Source organism: Salvelinus namaycush, chromosome 17 (genome assembly GCF_016432855.1).
Source record: "Salvelinus namaycush isolate Seneca chromosome 17, SaNama_1.0, whole genome shotgun sequence".
In the NCBI taxonomy this organism is placed as follows: Eukaryota; Metazoa; Chordata; class Actinopteri; order Salmoniformes; family Salmonidae; genus Salvelinus; species Salvelinus namaycush.
Window position 1 is genome coordinate 3,315,624 of NC_052323.1, and position 26,623 is coordinate 3,342,246.

General features: G+C 43.1%; 1 protein-coding gene across 1 annotated transcript in view; it reads right to left on the reverse strand.

Moving 5' to 3' along the window:
• Positions 1–26,623, reverse strand: part of LOC120062235 (GPI ethanolamine phosphate transferase 2-like) — a 117,000-nt gene that overhangs the window by 15,683 nt on the left and 74,694 nt on the right. The window contains exons 9-13 of the mRNA XM_039012054.1: positions 24,647–25,083; positions 18,658–18,849; positions 6,929–7,063; positions 6,539–6,713; positions 3,461–3,621 (exon numbers count right to left, since the gene is read on the reverse strand). Of these exons, the coding sequence (XP_038867982.1) occupies positions 3,461–3,621; positions 6,539–6,713; positions 6,929–7,063; positions 18,658–18,849; positions 24,647–25,083 (1,100 nt within the window). The remainder of the gene's footprint in view (positions 1–3,460; positions 3,622–6,538; positions 6,714–6,928; positions 7,064–18,657; positions 18,850–24,646; positions 25,084–26,623) is intronic.

The window sequence follows — 26,623 nt, forward strand, 5'->3', positions numbered from 1 at the left end:
ATAAGAATTTGTTCTTAACTGACTTGCCTAGTTAAGAAAAGGTCAAATAAAAAAATGCAGTGTATGATATACCATTTTGTAGCTCTGAGTCTCTACTTCTATCCAATGTAAAACACACAATTTCAAATGTTGCTACATAAGACCGATTTGAGCCGGTCGGTCACATATATAGGGGCAGTGACATCACTTCCTGAAATGCAGAACAGGCCACATTACTCAGACATGTAATTAATTAAGGGATTCAGATTTTTCCACCTAATTTTATGCCTGACATCTACATGTTTTAACAGAATACACAGGTGTCATGAAGAACACTATGCATGATTACATAACAGAGCTACATAACCAGTAGAAATACATTTGTCTTCTCTTTGCTGTGGTGGTCACATCTCTCATCTCTATACATCCCCATTCCTATGCCGCAGGAGACACCTGCCTGGCATCTGGCAAACTAGGTGTCTGTTAACACTAGAAATGAACGGCCTTTCAGCCTATAAGTACACGCTAGAGAACGTTGCCGGGCGTCCCCTTCAGCATACGCATCAGATGCATATCAACCTGCAAGACGCGCAATCATAAGCCCCAAGGCTTGATAAATAGTGCATCAACAATTGTAAAGGATGAATTGCAATTATTAGTGGAAATATATCCATCTAAAAATACAACTAAAATAGTTAAGATGGACTCAAGGATATGTTTTGTATAATTCCACAAAGTCCTAGTGAAAAACGTAAGCCTATAGCCTATTTTAGTTTCTCGTACAATAAAAACACTACAGTGTAATCCATTTCATCAAGTTCAATTGTAGATTCAACCAGTGACGACATTCATTCAGTGAGGAGAGAGACGCATGGGTACCAATGCCCTTTGGCACATTTGTCTTATTTAAAAAAACAGAAATATTTAGGAAAAGTCAGGGAAGGAGGAGGGCATTGAAATTTTTTGCCGCATTTTTATTTTGTTTTTTACAAAATCAGACGTCGGTGGCTGTTGGCCTAAGACAGTTCTAGTGTTAATGTCATGTCCTAGGCAAAGGTTTCTACCTGAAGCTATCTGAAGAGGTAGTAATTGAAGGGCATCCCCTCTTTGGAAATGAGATCAGGCATTAGTAATGCGCTTCCAAGCCTGTCCCATACCCCCCTCTCACTTTACTTCCTGTCCTCCTCTTGGGCTGGCTTTAGTATTCATCTGGTGCGCTACCTCTATCCTGACCCTATCCTCCAGGGAGCAGGATTAAAGAGGGATGACTGCTTGTAAAGGAGTGTGGGATACAGGATGTGCGTTAAGGGATACCACCTCTAGATCTCTGGAGCTAAAGAAGTTGAATTTACTAATCTTTAGAGAATTGACCCCTTTTGACACTCAGAATCACAGCCCTGGCAATGTGTTTGCACTATCTATTTTCCAATTGGGTGCAGTCTGCACAGATTTGACAAGGACATACAGTGCCTTCAGAAAGTATTCACACCCCTTGACTTTTTCCACATTTTGGTGTGCTACAGCCTGAATTTAAAATGGATTAAATATAGCTTTTTCTTTATCACTGGCCTACACACAATACCCCATAATGTCAAAGTGGAATTGTGTTTTCCATTTAAAAAAAATACTAATTAATAAAACATTTAAAGTTGAAATGTGTTGTGTCAATCAGTATTCATCCCCTTTGTTATGGGAAGCCTAAATAAGTTCAGGAGTAAAATTTTGCTGAACATAGTGGTGGCTGCATCATGTTATGGGTATGCTTGTAATTGTTAAAGGACTGGGGAGTTTTTCAGGAGAATAAAAAAAAATGGAATGGATCTAAGCACAGACAAAATTCAGTCGGATTCAGTCTGAATTCCCTTTTCAGCAGGACAATAACCTAGACAATAACCTAGAACAAAAGGTCAACTCTACACTGGAGTTGCTTACCAAGAAGACAGTGAATGTTTGAGAGGCCAAGTTAAAGTTTTGACTTAAATCTACTTGAAAATCTATGGCAAGACCTGAAAATGGTTGTCTAGCAATGATTTGACAACCAATTTGACAGAGCTTGAAGAATTTTGAAAAGAATAAATGGGCAAATGTTACACAATCCAGTTGTGGAAAGCTCTTAGAGACTTAACCAGAAAGACTCACAGCTGTAATCGCTGCCAAAGGTGCTTCTACAAAGTATTGACTCAGGGGTGTGAATACTTATGTAAATGAGATATTTCTCGATTTCACTTTCAATAAATTTGCATAAATTTCTAAAAACCTGTTTTCACTTTGTCATTATGGGGTGTTGTGTGTAGATGGGTGAGAAGAAAATCAAATAAATCCATGTTGAATTCAGGCTGTCGCACAACAAAATAAGTCAAGGGGTATGAATACTTCCTGAAGGCACTGTATGTGTGTGTGCGTAAATCGTCTTTCCCCTCACCAAGAGGAGGGCTCCTGAAGGGAGGATCGACTCAGCAGCCATCGTTTTCATCAATTATTGAAAGGCTGGCGTGAGTTGAGAGAAGGAGGCCCCCATGTTGGACTGGGCTTTACACACTGCTTTGATTGCAGTATGAAGATAGTTATCACTCAGCCTAATTGGAATTAGATGCCAGTAACAAAGAGGCTTACAGGAGCTTAATGATAAAAGGCCCCTTTAAAGAAAAAGAAAAAACATCCACCCACAAACAGCTCTCTGATTTCATCTGCGTTCCCCATCCCTTCTTTCCATTCCACAACTTTGCTAACAGCGCTCTTTAACACACAATCTGTGATGCATAGTGTAATGTATCTACATTCAAGACGTGGGGTAGCACACTTTGCTCATTTATTAATATTCTCTTTCTTTTAAGTTATGCTCTTTGAATTGTGCTCTAGGTGACTAACCTTTTGTATGAATTGAGGAGAAAATCAATTAGAGGCGCAAGCATTACAATGATGTACAAAATGTTCGAAACAATCTCTTGCATCTTTTACATATAACATCCAGGGGTAGTTTGCTGCACTGCTGTTTTAATTCCATAATAAATTGGCGCGTGGCCAAGGCGTCGACGTCTTCACCATCGTCATCGCATTATGATCCTGTCCCAATAATTACACACTGCAGTTTCATGCTAGATGGGAGGAATATACAGACTCCTTTGTCTCTGTTGAAATTTTTGGGTTTCTTCCCCCTATTGGCTTTATGTATTACGGTGTGGACGTGCTCAATTCAATTTCTGTGAATTAATTGAAAGTCCATAACTGGACTGTTTCGCCAGCCTCTTGTTTTAGGCAGAATCAATGTTGTGAGTATATGGGCATCCTAAATAATCAATTTCAAGGCTTTTCATTTGATACTGGAATAATAACTAATTTGAAAAATTCTTGCCAAATCTTCTACTTCTTCTATGGTTAGCTGGTTCCTGGGCTGTTGTGAATCAGTGTAAGTTGGAATGAATTAACTTCTGAATGAATCATCACTAATGACATTCACTGCCGTGAGTGTACAGTAACTGACCTGTTTTCGGAGCTGAGGTAGCAGACGAGGTGGGAAGCCCAGAGCAGGGGCCCGGCGTATGTGCTGAGGGCGGTGAGGAAGACTGCCGGGGCTTCTACGTAGCTCTCCAGTCCCACAAAGCCAACCGAGATGTCCACAGTGGCTATGCTATTGGAGTTCCCCTACAGACAGACAAACAGCCAAACAGCAGACGTACATTTTATTAAGCTTCATTTTCACAACTAACCTTAACTTACTTAGCTAACTTACTAAGTAGACAAAGTAGCTAAGTAACGTCGCTAAAGGAACTTAGTTAGACAAAGTACAGAAGTTAGCTAATGTAGCTAGTGTAGCTGACCTTGGGTAAAATTAACATATATATATACAAAGATTGCACAATACACTCAATGTTAACTTTTGAAAGAAGTCAGAAGCTGATATGAATAAAATGTGTCAGTCTCCTGCATGCTCCTCCACTTCCCAGGTAGCTAGCTATTCAAAGCTCGCTGTCTGTCAACTCTCTGGCCTTGTAAGGGTTGCAGTGACTGGGTGAAAACTCCCTTCCCCTCCACCTCATCTCTCCTCCTCCCCACTCTCTTTGGCTCCGTCTCATTCCCCTTTCCATTTCCTGACGAGGGCTCAGGAGTGACACAGATGTGATGGAAGAGCTCTCGGCGACTGCAGCGGGAGCTGAATTAATTCACTGGCTGATGAAGGCCACTAGCTCCCCTCTCTCTCACCTGGGTGTGTATGTGTGTGTGTGAAAGGACCCGTGTGTGACAAGGCCACCCTCCAACGGACAAACCCAACACCATATTTGAGTTGATCATGTACAGTGCCTTCAGAAAGTAATCACAGCCATTTACTTTTTTGTTATGGCAAGCTTAAATAAGTTCAGGAGTAAATAAGTTGCATGGACTCAGTTTGCAAAATAAATGTATGGTTTTTGAATGACTACCTCATCTCTGTAGCCCGCACATACAGATAATTGTAAGGTCCCTCAGCCGAGCAGTGAATTTCAAACAAAGATTCAACCAAAAAGTCCAGGGAGGTTTTCCAATGCCTCGCAAAGATGCGCACCTATTGGTAAATGGGTAAAAATGTAAAAAGCAGACATTGAATATCCCTTTGAGCATGGTGAAGTTATTAGTTACACTTTGGATAGTGTATCAATACACCCAGTCACTACAAAGATACAGGCGTCCTTCCAAACTCAGTTGCTGGAGAAAAAGGAAACCACTCGGGGATTCCACCATTAGGCCAATAGTGATTTTAAAACAGTTACAGTTTAATGGCTGTGATCGGAGAAAACTGAGGCTGGATCAACAACATTGTAGTAAGTCTACAATACTAACCTAAATGACAGACTGAAAAGAAGGAAACCTGTACAGAACACAAATATTTCAAAACATGCATCTTGTTTGCAACAAGGCACTAAAGTAATAGTGCAACAAATGTGGCAAAGAAATTAACTTTATATCCTGAATACAAAGTGTTATGTTTGGAGCAGATCCAACACAACACATTAATGAGTACCACTCTGCATATTTTCAAGTATAGTGGTGGCTGCATCATGTTATGGGTATGCATGTAACCGTTAAGAACTGGGTAGTTTTTCTGGATAAAAAAGAAACGGAATAGAGCTAAGCACAGGCAAACTCCTAGAGGTAAACCTGATTCAAGTTTGGCATTGTAACCAATTTCAGTGGGTAAATGCTCTCCTTTGATGGCCACTGGCACGTTGGAGAAGTTTGCTCTTCATGGATGAATCCCGGTTTCAACTGTACCGGGCAGATGTAAGACAGCGTGTATGCCATGATGTGGGCAATTGTGTTCGTTCTCCATAGCTTATGCCTGCCTATACCAGAAAACCCCCTGCCCACATCATGGCATACACGCTGTCTTACATCTGCCCGGGAACAGTTGAAAGAGAGCCAACGGCACCCTACTCATTCTCCTCCGTTGCAAAAATAGTGAATCTTGGGAGTTGACGGGAAAGGAGTCAAAGAATCTATTATTTTGGAGTTGACTCTCCACCACTAGATATCGACACGGCTACAGTAGGCTAGCCAAGAGGAATGCTAGGTGTTTTTTTCCAGCTTTCTATCAACAGTAGCCAGCATATTGCTAGTGTGTTCCCTATTGAAGGTTTACTTTTGTGAATCACTTTCCCTAAAATAAATAAGCTCAGTGAGTAGATTGATGGGTGCTTCATTTTCCGTTGGACAGCTCGCGTTTGCTGTGTGAAGACATCAACTCGTGTACTGCTCAAGTGCTCGAGAAGGTGTGACTCGCAGGAGCGTGGTTATGCATGAATAAATGGCCAATCATATTGCTCAAATACAAATGGCATTTACCTGTGTAGTCTTCAATGGTTTTCAATGGTAGACTGTGACAGAGCAGGTAAATGTTGAACTGGAATGCAAAAATGTGCTGAAAAGTTACTGGCCCGACAGATGAGATCCACTAGCCCTACCGACAAATTTTCCATTGGCCTCGGGCCAGCGGGCCATAGTTAATGTCGTACCCTGCACGCGAAAGAACATAAATTAATGTGCAAGAAAACAATAGGCTAAGTGGATTTCCACTAATTATTACCACATTATATGGTACGTGCAAATTCACTAACATTACATTAGGATGTACAAATTCACACTCTCTCCCTCTGTGTAAAGAAATGTGCCTGCAACCACAGTGCACACAACACACAGACCCAGGTACCGAGAGGCGGGACAGACAGCAGACTGTCAAACCAGCAGTGTTTCCCTGTCATTGCTCACTTTGTGACTGACAGGCGCCTTTCCTATCAATAGATAGCTAGAAGATGCATATCGTTCATTCTAACGGAACCGGGCTCGGAAGACTATTTTCTGACGAGCGAATTGAAAAGTAGCCTCGTTAATTTAAGTGGAATAAGTACCAGGCTGAAAAAGAGTCTGTAATAGATTGTATAGCCGACAGTGAAAAACACTGTATGAGCCTTTATGGCTCGCACAAGCCAAGGCTACAAACTTTTTCTTAAAAAGTCAAGTGTAGGCATAGCCAGGTTACAAGAAACATACTCCACAATGAATACTATATAATCTAATCGCCCGTTACCTGGAAGTAGAAGAAGGCCTGTCCGAACCAGTAGTGCATGATGGTGGTCTGGGCAGCATCGTAGTGGAGCTTCTTCCAGATGAACTGGGCCATCAAGGACTGGACCAGTAGGCAGCAGCATAGCACCGGCAGGTTGTGTGCCCGGAACAACAGGGCCACCAACAGAACCACACCACTGTAAGAAGACGTATTTATTGTCCAATAACTATGCAATATGAATAAATAAGAACAATTATTTATTCTAAACTGACTCGCATGGTTCAATAAAGTCTGAATAAAACAATGTACACGAATATCAGACGAAAATCTGAACAGGATTCAAAATTGCCACCTACCGATCGCTAGCCCGCCTCTCTATTCTGTAGGCTACTTGCCGTGTAGGCTACCTACCTGTAGATTTCCCACAATCCCCTGCTCTTCAGCCGGGCGTCGGCTGTGATGACCTGGGACCTCAGCAGGTCCTTGGAACCCGTGAAGAGGATGCCCAGGATGAAGACGTACACGAAGCGCGCCTTCATCGTCCCCCTGCGGAGAAAAGAGATCAGATGAAGTGGTTAGCCTGTTGAGAACATTGTTCAAGGAACGCGAGTGTCCAAGGGCTGGCCACTCCATCTGAATGCCCAAGAACCTGTTACTAGCCCCAGGTCCAGTTTTCAGATTTAGTTTGTCTTACTTTCTCTTGAGTCTTTTTTGTTGATGTAACATGTTTTGTCTGTACATTTTTTGTTGTTGCTGTTCTCCAGTTTCTACTGCTAACACAACACTTTTAAAAATACAGAAGGATTAGGATTAAATAAATAAAAAATCTCACCCATCTACACACAATACCCCATAATGACAAAATGAAAACATGTTTTTAGAAATGTGAAAATGAATGACAGAAATATCTAATTTACATAAATATTCACACCCCTTTGCTATGGCACTCTTTCAGCTCAGGTGCATCCAATTTCCTTTGTCACTACAACTTGATTGGAGTCCACCTGTGGCCATTTCAAATATTTGGACAGGATTTAGAAAGAAACACACCTGTCTATATAACTACTTGACAACTAACTACACACAGTTGTCAGAGCAGAAACTATACCATGAAGTCCAATGAACTGTCCGTAGATCTCAGAGATAGAATTGTGAAGAGGCATATATCACATATAAAACATTTCTAGAGAGTTGAAAGTTCCCAAGAGCACAGTGGTCTCCATCATTGGGAAATTGAAAAAAATATGGAACTACCCAGACTCTGCCTAGAGCTGGCGTCCGACCAAACTGAACAACCAGGCAAGAAGGACCTGGGTCATGGAGGTGAACGAGAACCCAATGACCACTCTGATAGAACTACAGAATTCCTTGGCTGAAATGGGAGGACCTACCAGAAGGACAACATGCTCTGCAGCACTTCCCCAATCTAGACTTCATGGGAGATTGGCCATATGGAAGCCATTCCTGAGAAAAAGGCACATGACAGCATGCCTGGAGTTAGCAAAAAGTCACGCAAAAAACAGAGCATAAAGCAAAAGATTCTGTGGTCTGATGAGACAAAAATTGAACTCTTTGGCCTGAATGCAGAGTGCTATGCCTGGAGAAAACCAGGCACAGCTCATCACCGTCTAACACCATCCCTTCCGTGAAGCATGGTGGTGGCAGCATCATGTTATAGGGATGCTTTTCAGCAGCAGGGACTGGGAGACTGGCAAGGATAGAGGGAACAATGAATGGAGCCAAATACTAGCAAATCTTTGACGAGAACCTGCTTTAGTGCATAGAACTTAGACTGGGGGTGAAGATTTACGTTCCAACATGACAATGACCCCAAGCATACAGCCAAAGCCAAGCTGGGATGTCTTCACAACAAGAATGTGAAAGTCTTTGAGTGGCCCAGCCGAAGCAAAGACTTGAATCCCATTGAAAATCTGAGACTTGAAGATTGCTGCCTCTCCCCATCTAACTTAACAGAGCTTGAAAAATTCTGCAAGGAAGAATTGGAGAAAATCCCCAAATCCAGATGTGCAAAGCAGACATATCCAAGAAGATTCTCTCTGAGATCTACGGTCAGTTCCTTGGACATGGTATAATTTCTGCTCTGACATGCACTGTGAACTGTGGGCCCATATATTGACAGGTGTGTCACTTTCTAAATCATGTCCATCAATGGAATTGACCACAGGTGGACCCCAATCAAGTTGTAGTGAGATCTCAAGGAAGACAAAAGGAAATTAGATGCACCTGAGCTCAATATGTTAATGAGATATTTCTGTATTTTATTTTCAATATATTTGCAAACATTTCTAAAAACATTATGGGGTATTGTGTCTAGATGGGTGCGATACTTCTTATTTTATTTTAATCACTTTTGAATTCAGGCTGTAACACAACAAAATGTGGAATAAGTCAAGGGGTCTGAATACTTTATATTGTATATTTCTGCTGAGACGTGCTTTAAAATGGATGGTTGTTGCCTCAATGACTGGAAGTCTATGGAAACAGCTAGCATGTCATTGCGCTAACGCTAGTAAAATGTGTTTATTTATGAGTGTTTTACTCTCCCATGGGCCCAGAGGAAAATAACAATGATCAATCCATTTGACAGTATAAAGGGTAGGTGGATAGAGCTTAGTGTACTCTGATTAAACCTGGGAAAGGTGAATAAAAAGAATGTTGGACTGAGGCCCAATACAAAGTGAGCTTGCCCATGTCAGATAATAAAAATACAGACTTTTCCCAGACTTTTCCCCAAGCTTTGACACATTGTCAAAACCTCTTGACGGAGATGACTGATTCATTGTTCATGCGAGTGCCGATCGAATGCCACATTTTTTTCTTCAAGAACTGAAATGTTTTAGGCCCATCTTGCTTGGCATAGACTATTTTAATATTCATCTATCTTGTATCTATTTCGTTCAAAAAAGTCCAGGGGCCTCATTTATAAAACTGTGCGGAGGATTCGCGTCAAAAGGTGGCGTACGGACGAAACACAGAAAGTGCTTAGACACAAAAATATTCTGATTTATAACACACCGGTTTCCCTTAATAAATCACAATCAACTTGAAATTTGCCACACGTGAGCGAGCGTCTTATCCCATCCTTTTAACGCCCATAGTTGCTTATAAATAGTCAGTGAAACGCTCCTAATTAATATTCATCCTTACTGACTGCATGACGACAATGACGGAAAATCCCAACAGAAAGGCAAAATAAAAAAAATCACCCAGTGTTCTTGTAGGGGAGGTTGAAGCGAGAAAAAAAATATTGTTTGGTGGACACAGTGTGGGCATTACAAATGCCAAAAAGTTAGAGTGGCAGCATGTGGCGGACGCTGTGAATGCTGCTGGCTCAGAAGGTCGGAACCTTTCAGGAATAAAAACGAAATGGTCCGATATAAGTGTAGGCCAAAAGGCGAATAGCCTTACACAGACAAAGTGTTTGTGCCACGGGTGGGGGAAAGTGGACACCGGAGCTCAACCTCCCTTGATGAGCGACTTGGCGGTATTAATGAATCCCTCCTGAGTGGAGGGTTCACGGACATGCAAGACGCACTGGATGATCCAGGTATGTAATTAGTATTCCCTTGTTTGAAAAGAGTAAACCAAATGCATTCAAGTTGTTTAAACATTTATTTACACAAACAATTGTGACATTTTCTATTGTTTTTAGTCGCTGAGTGTTCCAGCGGGGTCGGTGGTGCTGCAGCTGAGCAGGAGCTGAGTGTTCCAGCGGGGTCATTGGTGCTGTAGCTGAGCAGGAGCTGAGTGTTCCAGCGGGGTCGGTGGTGCTGCAGCTGAGCAGGAGCTGAGTGTTCCAGCGGAGTCGGTGGTGCTGCAGCTGAGCAGGAGCTGAGTGTTCCAGCGGGGTCGGTGGTGCTGCAGCTGAGCAGGAGCTGAGTGTTCCAGCGGGGTCGGTGGTGCTGCAGCTGAGCAGGAGCTGAGTGTTCCAGCGGGGTCGGTGGTGCTGCAGCTGAGCAGGAGCTGAGTGTTCCAGCGGGGTCGGTGGTCTCCACAGCACCTTGTGCGTCACAACCCACCAATGGCCGTGTCTTCACAGACACAGTGCTGCAAATGCAAAGAGACACCATCGACGCTATTAACGAGGTTGCCAAGGAGTTGAAGCAAATAAAAAATGTTTTGTGTGACATAAGCTGTACATTGAAAGAATTACTCAATAGTGTTATTTGTTTCCATACATTGTGTTCTTACAAGCGACACATCACAACCACACGCTGGCGCACGGCAGCTGCGTTTGGTTGAAACGCCTGGGGATAGGGGTCGGGGCCAACACAACCAACAGTGTCAGGGGGTAAAGCCACATTCCTTAGCTGTGCCACATTATGTAGCACAGCACACGCCCTCACAACGTCGCAGACCTTTTTGGGCTTGTACAAAAGGTTTCCGCCTGAGGAATCGAGGCAGCGCCATCTGCCCTTCAGAAGCCCGATGGTGAGCTCCACAACAGCGCGTACCTGGCAATGGCGCACGTTGTAGTTCCTCTCCTCTGCGCTCTGTGGATTGGTGAGAGAGGTGATATCCACTGTCGCCTGCAAAGTTAGTGAATTGGTTAGGCACTGCAGTAGAGTAAAAATTGCAATTGATTTAGAATTTCTACATTACTCATCCGTACCTAGAAACCAGCCATCACGCACAGCTCCGGTCTCAAGGCTGCACCCAACACTGCTGTTGCTCCATGTGAATGAGTCATGGGTTGACCCAGGCCACCGAACCACTACATTAGTCAGTACCATGTCCGCATCACATATGATTTGGACATTCATGGAATGATAATGAAAGCAAATTGATCATCACTCGGTGCCCTTATAGCAACATGAGTGCAGTCTATAGCACCGATTACATTTGGGAAACCAGGACATTGCTGCAAATTGCACTTTTTTATTTGCCTGTTCACCCACCGTGTAAGGAAACTTTATGTAGAGGTGCGTCAATCCAATTATACCTCCTAACACGTCTGGCATAACGCGGCTAAAGGTTGGCTGAGAGATCCCTGACCTGTCAGCCAATCCCTTTGAAAAGTGTCAGAAATCCGAGGGTTGTTAGGACTTGAAGTGGGACAGGCACGGCTTGGTTTTTGCGGGTGCTTCTCTGTAAAGCTGGTCCCACTACAGCACATAGATCCAAGAGAACAGCTCTTGGTAATCGGAACCGGCTCTTAAGCCACTCATCATCATTGGCCAGTAAATCTTGCTGGTCTCTGAGAATTTGCTCTCTCCGAATTCTTCCATTCGCTAAATCTTCCAACAGTGCCAAAGCAGCCATTGTAAGTCATTACGCATTGTAATTGCATGCCTTTTAATACCCATCCATTTGATTGTCAAAGCTACCCAATTGCGTAACACCTTCAGGTGTGGTAATTACCCTGATTGTCAGTTACAATGACAGGGCCATTATCACATTGACAGTTCTGCGCAACGAACATGTGATAACAATATATGAAACTGTGCACTCGGATCTGCCCGACTGAGGCATTGAAAACGGCATCAGTTTAAACGTAATTTGTCCTAATGTTCACCTTATTATTTATGAGAATACATTTCATAACATGCATGTATTGTTTAATAATTACAGATCCAATTAAATATGATCCCAACTTAAACTGTACAACATATTTGAGGGGTTCTTTTGCAAAAACAGATATCTCCGTTTGTATTTATTATTCTAAATCAGGTTTTTTGTGTGTTTTTTTGTGTGCACTCCAGGGAACTCTTCATATATAATACGTCAGAGGTAATATTTCGATTTATTTTACACAATGGTATCAATTTCAAAGCGTTTCTAGTTTCATCCTTCCGCCATCGGAGTCGCAGTTCTAATTTCTCCAGTTTATGTGCGTACGTATGGGTCAAATTGTCCGTGGAGGACCACACATTCTCCGGGCAAGTTTTTAAAAAATTGTATAAATCCCAAAGTTTGCTTAGAAAGTGGCGCATGCCTCCTTCTGTGCCTACGCAACGTTTATAAATAAGGCCCTGGACTTTTTCCAGACTGTAGTGTACAATTCCATATTTTTTTATGTCTGAAAAATTGCTATTTGTCTATAATTTTTTCAAATTTTAAGACCTGAGCGAGCACCATGTACACAAGATACAATACCGCTGGATTCTAGACAAGGTGGGGAGTTGAAGGGCAAGCCAATCTAGCAATTGATATGATGAAGGCAAGTACAGTCATTTCTCCTTTCAGCTGAGGTGTGCCCTCTAATTCTAACACTGACCAAACTAGACTGGTCCGATTACACACTTCTGCAATTCTGACAAACACCAACAACCTCGTAAAAAAGACAAGTCCAAAAAGATAAATACAAGCCAGTTTCCCAGCCTCTTGATTCAAATTCATGTGTGCCATTAGTAATAGCAGAAGTCGCAAGGACATCTGCTTTGACTAAAATCCATACGGATGAATGAATCATAATTTCTGTGCCTGTATTTATGGCACGCAGAACATTTTCTGCGTCATCGCTCATCGGGAAAAGGTACGACAACAGTAGATGCCACGTAGCCTCCTGGCAGGTAACCATGGAGACAGGGTTGTGTGAACAAGAGTCAGGAGTTTTTAATGTGAGGACCCTTAGGAGTGACAGGGTGCAGATAGAGTCAGTCTGCCAAACAGCAAACCCCCTGCAATCCTTAGTTCAGTGTGTGTGTGTGTCTGTGTGTGCGTGCGTGCGTGTGTGATAGAGAGATATACATATGAAAATGTGCACCTAAACAATAAGCATGGATTAGGACATTTTTACTGCTAGCTGCTGTAGAGGCAGAGTAATTATTAATAAAACTACTCTTACCTAGTGGGCAAAACATGCTTGAAATGACTTCATAATGAAACTACAACTGGTTTTATGATGTCATTTAAACCTGTTTAGCCTGCTGGGAAAGACGTCACCAGGCAAACCTCACTTCCTCACAAGGTGTCTATAAAAGTATAAACACTCAAGTGCCGCCTTATTGTCAAACACGCACTAGACTGACAGCGTGTCCCCAAAAGGGGCCAAACATCCTTGAATTTTAAGGAGCCTCTAGTGATAGCAGTGGAATAAGGGTCTGGTTTACTAGGAGAGCGAGTCAAGCAGGTGTTGCCAATGTATTATTCATTCACTGGGTTTGTATTGCAACCCTGGAGTTGTGCCCTAGCTACATCTCACTTTTATATTATTCAAATGTTTTATCTAAACACAAATCAGATGTGGAGAGAATCCCTGCCAGGATAGGATAAAGTAATCCTTCTAACCCCCCCCCCCCCTTAAAAGAGTTAGATGCACTATTGTAAAGTGGTTGTTCCACTGGATATCATAAGGTGAATGCACCAATTTGTAAGTCGCTCTGGATAAGAGCGTCTGCTAAATGACTTAAATGTAAATGTAAAATGCGGTAAGAGGGACAACGTGAGAAACTAACAAACAGTAGTATCCTGGGTGCTCAAAGGCCTTTCAATTTTGAGAATAGATTTGGTTTTGACAGAGATCATAGCCACACAAAAATGAACATAACTCATTTTGTGAACAATTGAACAAAAATTGAAGAGAATGTTGAAATGCAGTGAATTCAGGAAGTATTCATACCCCTTTATTCCACATGTTGTTGTGTTACAGCCTGAATTCAAAATTGATTAAATTGCTTTTTTTCCTCTCGTCCATCTACACACAATACCCCATAATGACAAAGTGAAAACAGGTTTTTAGAAATGTTTGGAAATGTATTGACATTTAAATACAGAAATATCTCATTTACATAAGTATTCACACCAGTCAATACATCTTAGACTCATCTTTGAAAGTGATTACAGCTGTGAGTCTCTAAGAGCTTTGAACACCTGGATTGTACAATATTTGCCCATCATTCTTTTCAACATTTTTCAAGCTCTGTCAAATTGTTTGCTGATCATTGCTAGACATATATTTTCAAGTCTTGCCATATATTTTCAAGCCAATTTAAGTCAAAACTTCAACTAGGCCACTCAGGAACATTCACTGTCTTCTTGGTTAGCAACTCCAGTGTAGATTTGGCCTTAATATCCTAGTGTCTGGTGGAAAGCAAACTGAACCAGGTATTTCTCCAGGAATTTGCCCGTGGTTAGCTCCATTCCGTTTCTTTTTTATCTTGAAAAACTCTCCAGTACATAATGATTACAAGCATACATATAACATGATGCAGCCACCACTATGCTTGAAAATATGGAGAGTGGTGCTCAGTATTGTATTGTATTTGCCCCAAACATAACACTTTGTATTAAGGACAAAAAGTGAACTGCTTTGCCACATTTTTTGCAGTATTACTTTAGTGCAAACAGGATGTACGTTTTGGAATATTTTTATTCTGTACAGGCGTCCTTTTTTTTCACTCTGTCAATTAGGTTAGTATTGTGGAGTAACTACAATGTTGTTGACCCATATTCAGTTCTCCTACCACAGCCATTAAACTCTGTAACTGTTTTAAAGTCACCATTGGCCTCATGGTGAAATTCCTGATTCATTTCCGGAAATTGAGTTAGGAATGACGAAAAAGTGTTTGAATGCTTATTGACTCAAGACATTTTCATTTTTCATTAATTGAATTTAATTAAAAAATCCACTTTGACATTATGGGGTATGAGGTATTGTGTGTAGATCAGTCACACAACATCTCAATGTAATCCACTTAAAATGTTAAATACTTTCTGCAGGCACTGTATATAACATGAACATTCTGAACTAATTCTATGATTGTGACAGAGGGAAGCTTAGAACAGGAGATCATGAAAAGGCTACAGGCTGAATGTGTGTATGAACAATGAGAGCTTCACTCTTATCCAGGCATGTCTTTAAAGACAGAGAGACCGAGCCTTACTTTGAACCCCTCATCCACGACACCTGAAATCACCTCATGTGTGTATTTGTGTGTGTGTGTGTGTGTGTGTGTGTGTGTGTGTGTGTGTGTGTGTGTGTGCGTGTGTAATGTGCAAAGTGCATGCGTGTGTACTCAGAGATTCCGATGAGAGTCAGAATTAATTTGCATCTTCATGAGGGATCTGCATGCACGATCGACGTGATGCGTCAGTTCTATGTGCTCTGGAGTGGAGTTTTTGTGAGTAATTTTTGGAAAATAAATCAGGTTTAGTGGTAACTCTTCGGCTTCGAAGCAAGTGTTCCTATACTAAAAGGTCCAAACTATCAAACAATAACCTTGACATATCATTGAAACGTTCCTAGCTACTCAGCCACTCTCTGAACACAAGGTGGTTCTCTAGAATAATGAGAAATATGACATTGCTTAAGTATCTCTCAATCTTTACCTTTCCTCACAGGAAGGGGATTATAAAAAGATGGGATATCAAACAAAATCTCCAGAACAAGGGAAATGAATTACAGCTGGGAGCTAAGTGATGTTCGGGAGAACATTTGTATTGTTATGGCATCTCAGGGACTAGTAACGTAACTATGCAATAATGCTATTTGGAACAATGCAAGTATCCTCTACATTTTTTTGCCAGCATTGTGTCAACTCTTGTGCCTCGCTTCATTTTTAAAGGGACTTTCTGCTCCAGTCCCATATCTTATCACGAGTAACATTTGACAGTACATACTCGTCTTGCAGTGGCTGCTGAAGAAAATAAGATTTCGCTTTGACTACAATACAGATTTTGACTACACCACTTCTCTAAAAAGTAGAATCTGAGGAGTTGTTGGTTTCAGATCCCAGGTGCAACATCCACTGCTGTTGTGCCATAGAGCAAGGCACTTAACCCCAAAACACAGGGGTGTTGAAATTCGGGACACCCTGTGCTGCTCTCAAGATTGGACTGTGTTTGTGTGTTATCTGGGCGAGTTGGGAGTAGAACCACAAAGTACACCTTTCTGATATAATATATAAAGTATTATAGTACTATTCTATTCAGTATGGTGCTGTAACACAAACGCTTCCATGCATTTCACCGCAACTCAGGTGTGTTCAGATAACACAGAAGCCTCGCAGGGTTGCCCGGGAGATGTATTTCATCACAGAGACAACGCCGGCCCTTAAGCCACTCCTGTAATTCACATTAACTGCACTGGGCTGAGATATGATTCCACGTTGTCATTTAACAAGAGGATGGGTCAGTGGGGCAGATAAAGGCTGGTCACAAAGACTGGAGTACTCCACCCTCCAAAGACATTCAGTACTGTATGTCACAAATTACATTCATATTGAGAGCCAATCATATGTGTTTTGTGACACCTGATGTAGCCCAAAAAAACCAACAATTTTGATTACATTTAGGATTAGCTGAACTAGTGAGAATGAGTAGTATGGCTTTCTCACCTCAGTCAATGTGTGGGAACCCGCACCAGTATTTTCCTACTAGGACTGACTTTGCTGATAGCTACTTTTTCGAGGGAAAATGTATTTACTACGACTGTGATATGTGTTTGTCTCACCGAGCTATCTTAAGATATATGCACTAACTGCAAGGGGCTCTGGGTAAGCGCGTCGGATAAATGACTAAAATGTCAATGTTAAAATGTGGTACAACATACACAGACCAGTTTTAATACTGGCCTACCGACGCTATAATGATGAGAGGTAAAATGTTATACGGTATAAAACTACATGGGAAAACAAAAAATGAACAACAGCAAAATCACAAGTGATAAAAAAAATAAAAGAAGGTGTGACTATTACAAAAAAGCTTGATGATTCAAAGTGCCTCTTAAACCACATTACTTCCCAGAATGGCTTTCCTTATGCCGGAGGTACATGACAATTCCGCTTTTTCTAAATGACAAAAACGGTCTGATTGATGACCCCATCTGGTAGGGGGTATGACTCGACAGCGTCTGCCGGCCCATATCAATCATGGCCACTCATCAGGCCGAGGACGGGCGGCACGACAGCGAAACGCGAGACAGCAGGAGACCCATAAATTCCAAGGCCCCTTTTCCCTCCGTTTTTTGTTGACTCTACAATGCTCTTTTGGAGGCATTTGATGGAACATTTCCTCACGTGAAACAGATGAAAGAATAGAAGAAAGGAGGGAGAAATAGAGGGAGGAATAAATGTGGGCACTCAATCCCTACCTACCAGCTACTTACAGCAAATACCAGAAAATGTCACAGGGTATTCTGTATGATTTTAAAGCTAAGGACAGGAGAAGGATGATTAAGTTATTATTGGGAGAAAAAACTACTGCATAGAGAGCTATACCAAGAATTTTTTCCTCATTAAAAAAATCTAAATTTGCCAATTTATTTTGCTGTCAGTCAAGCCCAACTGCCTTACGAAGCACACACAAAAAGATGCAGCCTGAACTATCATAGCGAGTCAGTGTGGAAGACCCTCTTTCAGCAATGTGGGTCAGTGTGATGAGGCACAAAGGATGAAGGGGTCTCATGCTACCAGATTAGCCTGAATGCGAGTGATCGAGCTGGGGCCGTTGCTGTTGTGGACTCAACTTAATGGGAATGCCAGGAGGTTGCCACGGCGCAAGCATAAACAACTTCCTGTGGTGATTAATGACTGGGCGACTTTGCATGGTGGCGTTGTCAAATATAGGGCAGGATAACTGGGCAGTGGGGCAGGATAACTGGGCAGTAGCACCTGCGTACTCATTGTGTTCTTGCAGGGGGGCTGTAGACGGGCTGCAGCTGGCTAGTGGGCTGGTGAGAGGCAGGGAGGGAGTAAGGGAGGCAGGCAAGCAGGGAGGCATTGATCCGAGTGGCAGGGCGAAGGAGCTCCACATTTGGTGATTTTAGAAATCAAAAGCACAGGGGTAAACAAAGTGCTCGTCCTCTTTTCCTAGTTTTTCTTCCTCTGTGTATTGTTGTGTATTTTATCCCGATGTAGGCCTTAAAGATGCAGTCCGGGATCTTAAGCCCTTACAAATTTGTAACATATTGTATGAATTGGAATTTGTACAAAAAATTTTTAGAGGACGAAACATATCATACAAAATGGATGACATAGTACACATTTTTCGGCGACCCGTTTTGGCTCATGACAATAGCCTTCATTAACTAGTATGATGTGATCACCTATCAAAAGGCTCAACAAACACAGACAAATGCAATACAGCATTTCTTCAGATTTGATGCAAAACCTCAATTGCATTAAAAGGCGATTGGGAAGGAGTAATCACTTGCCACATAATAGTCGTCGAAAACTTACTTGGACATGTTTCCACCGGAATGTTGCCATGGTAACACAACGTTGCCCACAGCCGCCCGGTAGCTGTAGACACCCAGAAGGCCGAGGGCCAGGGCAATCTTGGAGACCCAGGAACATCGCCCCTGGACCAGGAAGTAGATAAGAGCCAATGACATGGCGGCCAACAAGGACAGCACCGTCTTGTGTTCTGAGCTGTAGAGACAGAACAGATGAACATTTAAACCACTGTAAAACTGCACTAATTACACAGTAATTAGAGTAATTCGTTTTCGAACAATATTGCAGTTTAGTGCAGCAATATTGTAGTTTAGGGCTGTAATATTGTAAGCATTAAGCTATTTGTTGCAGAACTCAGAGGCATTTTGCGTTGGTAAAATGTTGCCCTTATCTTTCCATAGGAGGTTATTTCCTTGGACTCACACCTCAGTCATACATTGAAAAATAGGAGGGGGGTACTAACTAAGAATAGCACATTCACTGTACTCAGGTCCCACTGTTCTCTATGTAGGAAGGAAGGGCTAGTGGAAATTAGAGAAAGTCCTTGGCTCAAGATTTACACCTTCATTAGAGTAATGCGAAAGATCACACATCTGCATGTCCATTTCTCACAAGTACTCTAATAGAAGTCACTCAAGGGCAAAACATGGCCATATTCAAATCAAATCACCATAGTATTCTAAGGGGAAAATTCTGTAATGATGTTGGCTACAGCAGCTGATGTAAAGCTGTTTCGGCTACATTTTCTTGTCTAAACACACCCATTCAATGTTAGTAGGGACAGGGCAATTAATCCTAAACAAGTTGAGAATGGGAAAATCTCAGGCAAGCAATAGAGTAAGAAGGTGTGCGGTACAATAGCTTGAAGGGACCTTCCTTCTTTGTCTCCTTTCCTCCACATCATCTACTCTGATGAGAAAGAACTGGACTGGTGATAGCAACTTCCCAGTAAGCATCTACTTTTTTTATTTTCATGTACCCTTCTTTGCATTCATATCACTGCAGTTGAGAGGAGACAAGGAAGAAGAGACCACATTCAACTTTTTAGATGTAGCCCAGCTATGCCAGAAGAACAGTATAGCCCTGGTATCGGGGCAGGGGGTTGGGTCAGGGAAGGGGAACAGGCGGACACCTTGGGGGAACATGAAGGAGGAACGATGCCCGAGCTCATTACCCAGTGTACCCACTCCGCAGAGAACAGGGGGAATATGGGAAAAGGGGCAGCGCCAGACAGGGTAAAGGCCAGCTAATGACGGCGAGAAGGAAATTCTAAATCCACAATACGCTGACCCTGGTGCCCCCAGCGCAAGGCATTCATCTTGTTACTTGTGTCACCGCGAGAATGCTAATGGAACAGAAAAACCTTGGGTTCAACAATGAGAACAGCGGGTTCACCGACGGTTCCTCAAACTTTCTGCCAGACGGAATGTTTTTGTACATCTCTCCGAGAATCCGAGGGTACGATGCTTCATGGATAACAATCTTATTCCGGCTCTGATTCGGAGGCAATTAAGGTTTGTTATCTTGGCCCTAAAATCTGTCTTGAGCTTTTTTTCACTGAAGAACCAGCTTCCCTCTGAAGCTAGGACAGCAGAGACCCTGCCCATCTTCCCGAAAACATCTAAAAACCCAACCTTTTCAAAGAGTATCTTAAACCCTACCTCTTCAAAGAGCTATCTTAAGATGAATGCACTAACTGTGGATAAAAGCGTCTGCTAAATGACTAAAATGTAAATGTAAAATGTAAGAATTACAGGGAAGTCAGAGAGAGGTTTTTAACATACAAAGGAAAGGAACAGACTAATGCTACCTGCAGAGACAGCCAAAGATATGATTCATTTCTTTTAGCTCCTACGGGAGTTACTCCACTTGTATTTATATCCTTGCTGTGAGGAAACTAGCCACCATTATGGTGCTGTAGAGATAATAAGGTAAGTTAACAGACAACAGGCTCTAACGGATAACACTCAATGCACTTTCTCTTGGTCTATACAATGAATCTTATTTCATTCATTAGCCTAAATCCTTTGCCAAGGTATAGTACCGTAGGTTCACCAAGTTTTCTGTATGTTCAGAATCTCACTCGCTTTGAAGTCAGACTATTGAATGTCGACGTTTTATTGAAACATGGTGACAATTTAGTTAGAGGCCATGCGGGCAATGCACTATAATATGGTCAAGACTTGTCATGAGCACGTCATGTCTGAGCACTTCATGCCTTCCTTAGTATAACCTCTGAGTCTTTATACGCCATGTTGAGTCTGCTAAAATGAATAGGAGCCCTGAGGTAGATTGGATATCACATTTGTCCATATATTGTAGAGTCTACTTTGCCTAGGCAACGCTGCAAAGAAGCTTGGTAAGAAAATTGACATATTGCAAGTTTTCTGGCCTGTCGGAACTTCACTGGTCGTATCTTTTTAAGACTTAACCTCTGAGTGCTCTAACTGTTATGATGCTGCAAAATTGTTAAAGGAGCAAATCATTCAATGATATTATGTGAAGAGACATTCCAGGGCTGACCATATACTTCAAATTAACTTTCCCTGGGTGTCTACGTCCAAGTCACATAATCCTGTGGGGAAAAAAATTTCCGCAGTTTTTTGCATGTTTTTCTTTATTTAGGCTTCCTTCCTCTCGCATCCAACCAAGCAATTAACTGAGTCTTGATTCACTGTGCTGGCCAGAGCACATATCTAATGGGGTGGAATGGGACCTGGTTCAGATTGGGAGAAAAGCCCGGACTAGCCATCTGTCTGTGTGGCAGTTCTGCAGCCTTGAGGGAGCTCTCCAAGGACGAATAATGACTGAGTGTATACAATACATGGGCAGACAATGAAGCAAGTTGACCCGATTTGTGAGGGAGTGAGTACGGTGCAGCTAAGCAAACCAGGTGAAAGACTCGATTGGAAAACCTGTTGGTGCCAGACTTTATGCACCGGTACCGATTCCTGTGCGGAAGCAGAGAGAATAGTCTATTGCTTGGATGATTGCAGTCATTAATAATTTTTCTGGGCCTTCCGACCACACTGCCTGATATATACTGAACAAAAAAATGTATGCAACATGCAACAATTTCAAAGATTGTAATTAATAAAAAGAAAGCAGTCAATTGAAATAAATTCATTAGGCCCTAATCTATGGATTTCACATAACAGGGCAGGGGTGCAACCATGGGCCTTAGAGGGCATAGGCCCACCCACTGCGGAGCCAGGCCCAGACAATCAGAATTTGTTTTTCCCACAAAAGGGCTTTATTACAGACAGAAATACTCCTCTCAGCCCCTTCAGACAATCCTGCAGGTGAAGAAGCCGGATGTGGGGGTCCTGAGCTGGTGTGGTTACACGTGGTCTGTGGTTGTAAGGCCGGTTGTATGTAGTGCCAAATTCTCTAAAACAACGTTGGAGGCGGCTTTTGGTAGAGAAATCAACATTAAATTCTCTGGACACAGCTCTAGTGGACATTCCTTCAGTCAGCATGCCAATTGCACGCTCCCTTAAAACTTGACACATCTGTGGCATTGTGTTATGTGACAAAACTGCACATTATAAAGTGCCATTTTGTTGTCCTCAGCACAAGGTGCACCTATGTAATGATCATGCTGTTTAATTAGCTTCTGGATATGCCACAGCTGTCAGGTGGATGAATTATCTTGGCAAAGGAGAAATGCTCACTAACAGGGATGTCAACACATTTGTGCACACAACTGAAGAGAAATACGATTATTGTGCGTATGGAACATTTCTGGGATTTTGTATTTCAACTCATGAAACATGGAACCAACACTTTACATGTTGCGTTTATATTTTCGTTCAGTGTAGATGTACTGGATGGCAAGGACATGTGCCCCAGTGATGTCCTGGGCTGTACGCACCACCATCTGTAGAGCCATGTGATCGAGGGCGGTGCTATTGCCGCACCAGACATTTACTTTTTGAGGATTTGAGGGCCCATTCCAAACTTTTCCAACCTCCTGAGATGGAAGCGAGGCTGTCGCGCCATGTTGACGACCGTGCGCTTGTGTTTGGATCATTTTAAGTCTTCAGTGATTTGGACACCGAGGAACTTGAAGATCTCGACCTGCTCCACTGCAGCCCCGTCGTTGATGGGGATGTGCTCCTTGGTCTTACTGACATTGAGGGAGAGGTTGTTGTTCTAGCACCACACTGCCAGGTCATTGACATCCTCCATGTAGGGTGACACATCGTCGCCAGTGATCAGGCCTACCACCGTCATGTCGTCAGCAAACTCGATGATGGTCCTGGAGTCGTGCGTGGCTACGCAATTGTGGGTGAACAAGGAATAGAGGAGGGGACTAAGCACACACCCCTGTGGGGCCCCTGTGTTGAGGGATAGCGTGGCGGAGGAAGTCCAGGATCCAGTTGCAGAGGGAGGTGTTCAGAGTCCTAAGCTTGGTGACGAGCTTGGAGGGGACAATGGTGTTGAACGCTGAGCTGTAATCAATGAACAGGTATTCCTCTTATCTAAGTGGGTGAGGGTAGTGTGGAAAGCAATTCAGTTTGCGTCATCTATGGACCTGTTGGGGCAGTATGCAAACGAGTGAGTTTAGGGTGTCTGGGATGATGGAGCTAATTTGTTGCCGTAACCAGCCTCTCAAAGCACTTCATGATTACAGATGTGAGTGCTACAGGGTGGTAGTCATTGTGGCATGAAGCTTTAGAGTTCTTGGGGACAGGAATGATAGTGGTCTTCTTAAAACATGTGGGGATTATAGACTGGGACACGGTGAGGTTGAAAAGTACCCTAATATGCCTGCCAGCTGTTCTGCCCATGCTCTGAGTTTGCTCCCTGGATTACCGTCGGTCCCGCGGCCTTGCAGGTGTTGACCTGATTAAAGATGTTTCTCACGTCGGGCCTCGGAGAGCGAGATCACCCAATCCACTGGGTCGGTGACGGCCATCCCACCCGGCACGACGTTGCTGTTTTCAGTGCTTGCATAAAATGCATTGAGTTGGTCTAGTAGAGAGGCATCATTTGGGCAGATCACGGTTGAGTCTTCCTTTGTATTCCGTAATGGACTGTAGCCCCTGCCACATGCGGCGAGCGGTGGAGCCTGCGTAATTTACATTGTCATTTTGCTCATTTGATGACTCCGCAGAGGTCATAGCGGGAGTTTTTGTACTACCATAACTCTAACAGGAAGGAGGAAAAATCATGTTGGAAACGAGGATGAGCTCAGGACCTGAAGTCCCTTGGACAGGCTAAGACTTGAGACCATGCGGGTTGAGACCTATGGAACATTATTACCATACTGTTCCATAGGCCGTAGTACTGCCTGTGAGTCAGCCCTCTAGAACTGTAATCCCCTACATGGTTCCTTCACAAGCTAATAAGGCACTCCTGTGTTGTGTAAATGGAAAGGGGAAAGGGGAATACCTAGTCAGTTGTCCAACTGAATGGCATCAACTGAAATGTGTCTTCTGCATTTAATCCAACTCCTCTGAATCAGAGAGGTGCGGGGGGCTGCCATAATCAACATCCACGTCTTCGGCGCCCGGGGAACAGTGGGTTAACTGTCTTGCTCAAGGGCAGAACGACAGATTTTACTCAGAAGTAGAGTTGCACTTCAGTAACGATGCATCGTGAAAAGCTGGAAACCAGGCCCAGATCTGAGTGTATGATCGGGGTATGAATAAAAGATGGAGGAACTGTTATACTCAAGCAGTAGACTTGTTCTACCGCTTCTCAATGAAAGCCCTGCCGAAGGCCTTACAAAGCAGAATTATGCAAAATGTTGCTTTAATGAACTGATCTACGTATCAAATAGTGGATCTGAACTGGCAAAAAGCAAACTAACAAAAACGCTGATATTATCCAAAAGGCCGCTTCAAATGAAGAAAATGTAATATATTCAACTACCACTATATGGTAGTGTATGGCACTCCATTTATGCCAACATTTATCCTGTGTGAAGTAACACACAACAATAAATAGCAAGTATTCCGGTCTATTCAAACCTCAGCACACCCACCTGTTGAGCCAGTGACCCAGGTCAGGCAGATGAACCCACTGCACCCCGGTCTGGTTGAGCGAGCGCAGCAGACGACAACACGCCAGGGTAAGCAGCGGGGTTGCCAGGGCCAGCCACCTCTCTGAATCTGCGCCCGTCACCCCCAAATGAGTCAACGTTGAGGCGACCTCATCCCCCTCTTTGGAGGGAGGGAGGCGGTCTTCGTCCTCCGAACACCCTATGACGCCAATATTGGCACTGCGCTCCCGGAAGTACTTGCGACAGACGTCCTGGAAGACGACCAGACAGAGGGTGTTGAGCAGGAAGTACCAGACCTGGTGCTCCTCCTCCACGAAGCTGCTGGCCGACAGGCTGAGGGTGTGGCCAGCTGTGCCCGCCAGGAGCAGAACGTCAAGTTCTGACAGCGACCACCCACCGCCGCCAGCACGGGATGGAGACTAGGGGAGAAGGAGAGAGGAATGGAGGACAGGAGATAAGGAGACAAAGAGAAGATGTCATTTTAGGCTCACATGCCGCTACTGGAATATAAACAACTAATTACACATAAACACAATGGCCAAACCACAGCATAGAGTTGACTTCACATCAAAGCAATACAATTAATACAGAGTAACCAAAACAATCAAGATAAAGGCTGCAATTAAAATCATGGCCAATACATGCTCTAGTTGTAAACCTATATAGAGTAACACAAGTGAATAGAGATGGAGGGATGGTATAAAAAATAAGTAATTTTAACACAATAACATATCAGGGAGCACAGATGCCCCAACCTAGAAAGAGAAGGCTTTTTGATGGCGTTCCCAAAATCCTGACCTAAGCTGTTAGAAAGCAAAACAACAACAACAAAGAAAGAGTCTATTTCTATTCTAGGACAATGCGTGTGTTTGTGTGTCTGTGTGTTTTCGGCCCCACACTGAGTTGTAAAGTACTCCCCCTGGTCCTGTGAACTGTGGCTTGTTGTTGACTCAGTACTCAGGGGGAGCCTGACAGAGTGAGTAAGTGGACTACTCTGATTCCACTAAGTTAACACACTGTCATTGGGGACAGCAGCTAACACACACAGAGACAGAGTGTGTGTAACGTGCTTCAGGGCTTCTGGGCCACTCAAATCTATTGACCGACTATTGAAATCTATGGACTGTCTGTATTTTAGTATTCATTTCCCATCTCTCACACTCCCTCAAAATGGTACGAGTGAAGGAAACATTACAAAATGAATTATTAAAAAAACAAAAGAAGGTGCAGTGATCACTTTCCATAAACACAGATGTGTGCAGGACAGGGGGAATGACAGCCTCCCGTAGCGTGTCACGGTAACACGCTGCTCCACAGGGAGGGGCTCGTCATCGCCAAGTGCCGCTCACGCATCAGCGGGAGGGACGCACCGTGCCGCAAGCTCAGCAGAGGGGAAAACGGAATGCGTAAGCAGAACTCTGTTTGTGTAAACCAAGTCAGGTGGGAAAAAAAACACACTTTCTTTTGTTCATCTCTCCTTCCTTCATCACCCCTCTTTCCCTCTGTTGCGTCAAGGTCCCTGAGCTGAGGGACCGAGGGTACTTGAATCGCGACAGCATTTGCCTGGAATGGTCTCACATCTGCCAATTGATCAGATTTCTTGGGGTTGGCCGGGATTTAATGTACTGTCTGCTTGTGGCGATCCAAAATAAGTGGCAAACCTTGGCTATATACAGTCAGGAACAACATTCTAATCAAATCACATTTTATTGTACACATGCGACAAATACAACAGGTGTAGGCATACTAACAAGCCCATTCCCAACAATGCAGAGTTACAGACAAATACTTCCTAAATACATAAAAAGGTAATAGTAACACAAAAAAATAACAATAACGAGGCTATATACAAGGTATACAAGTACCGAGTCAATGTGCAGGGGTACCAGGTAGTTGAAGCAATTGAGGTAATACATGTAGGTAGGGGTAAAAGTGACTAGGCAACAGGATAGATAATAA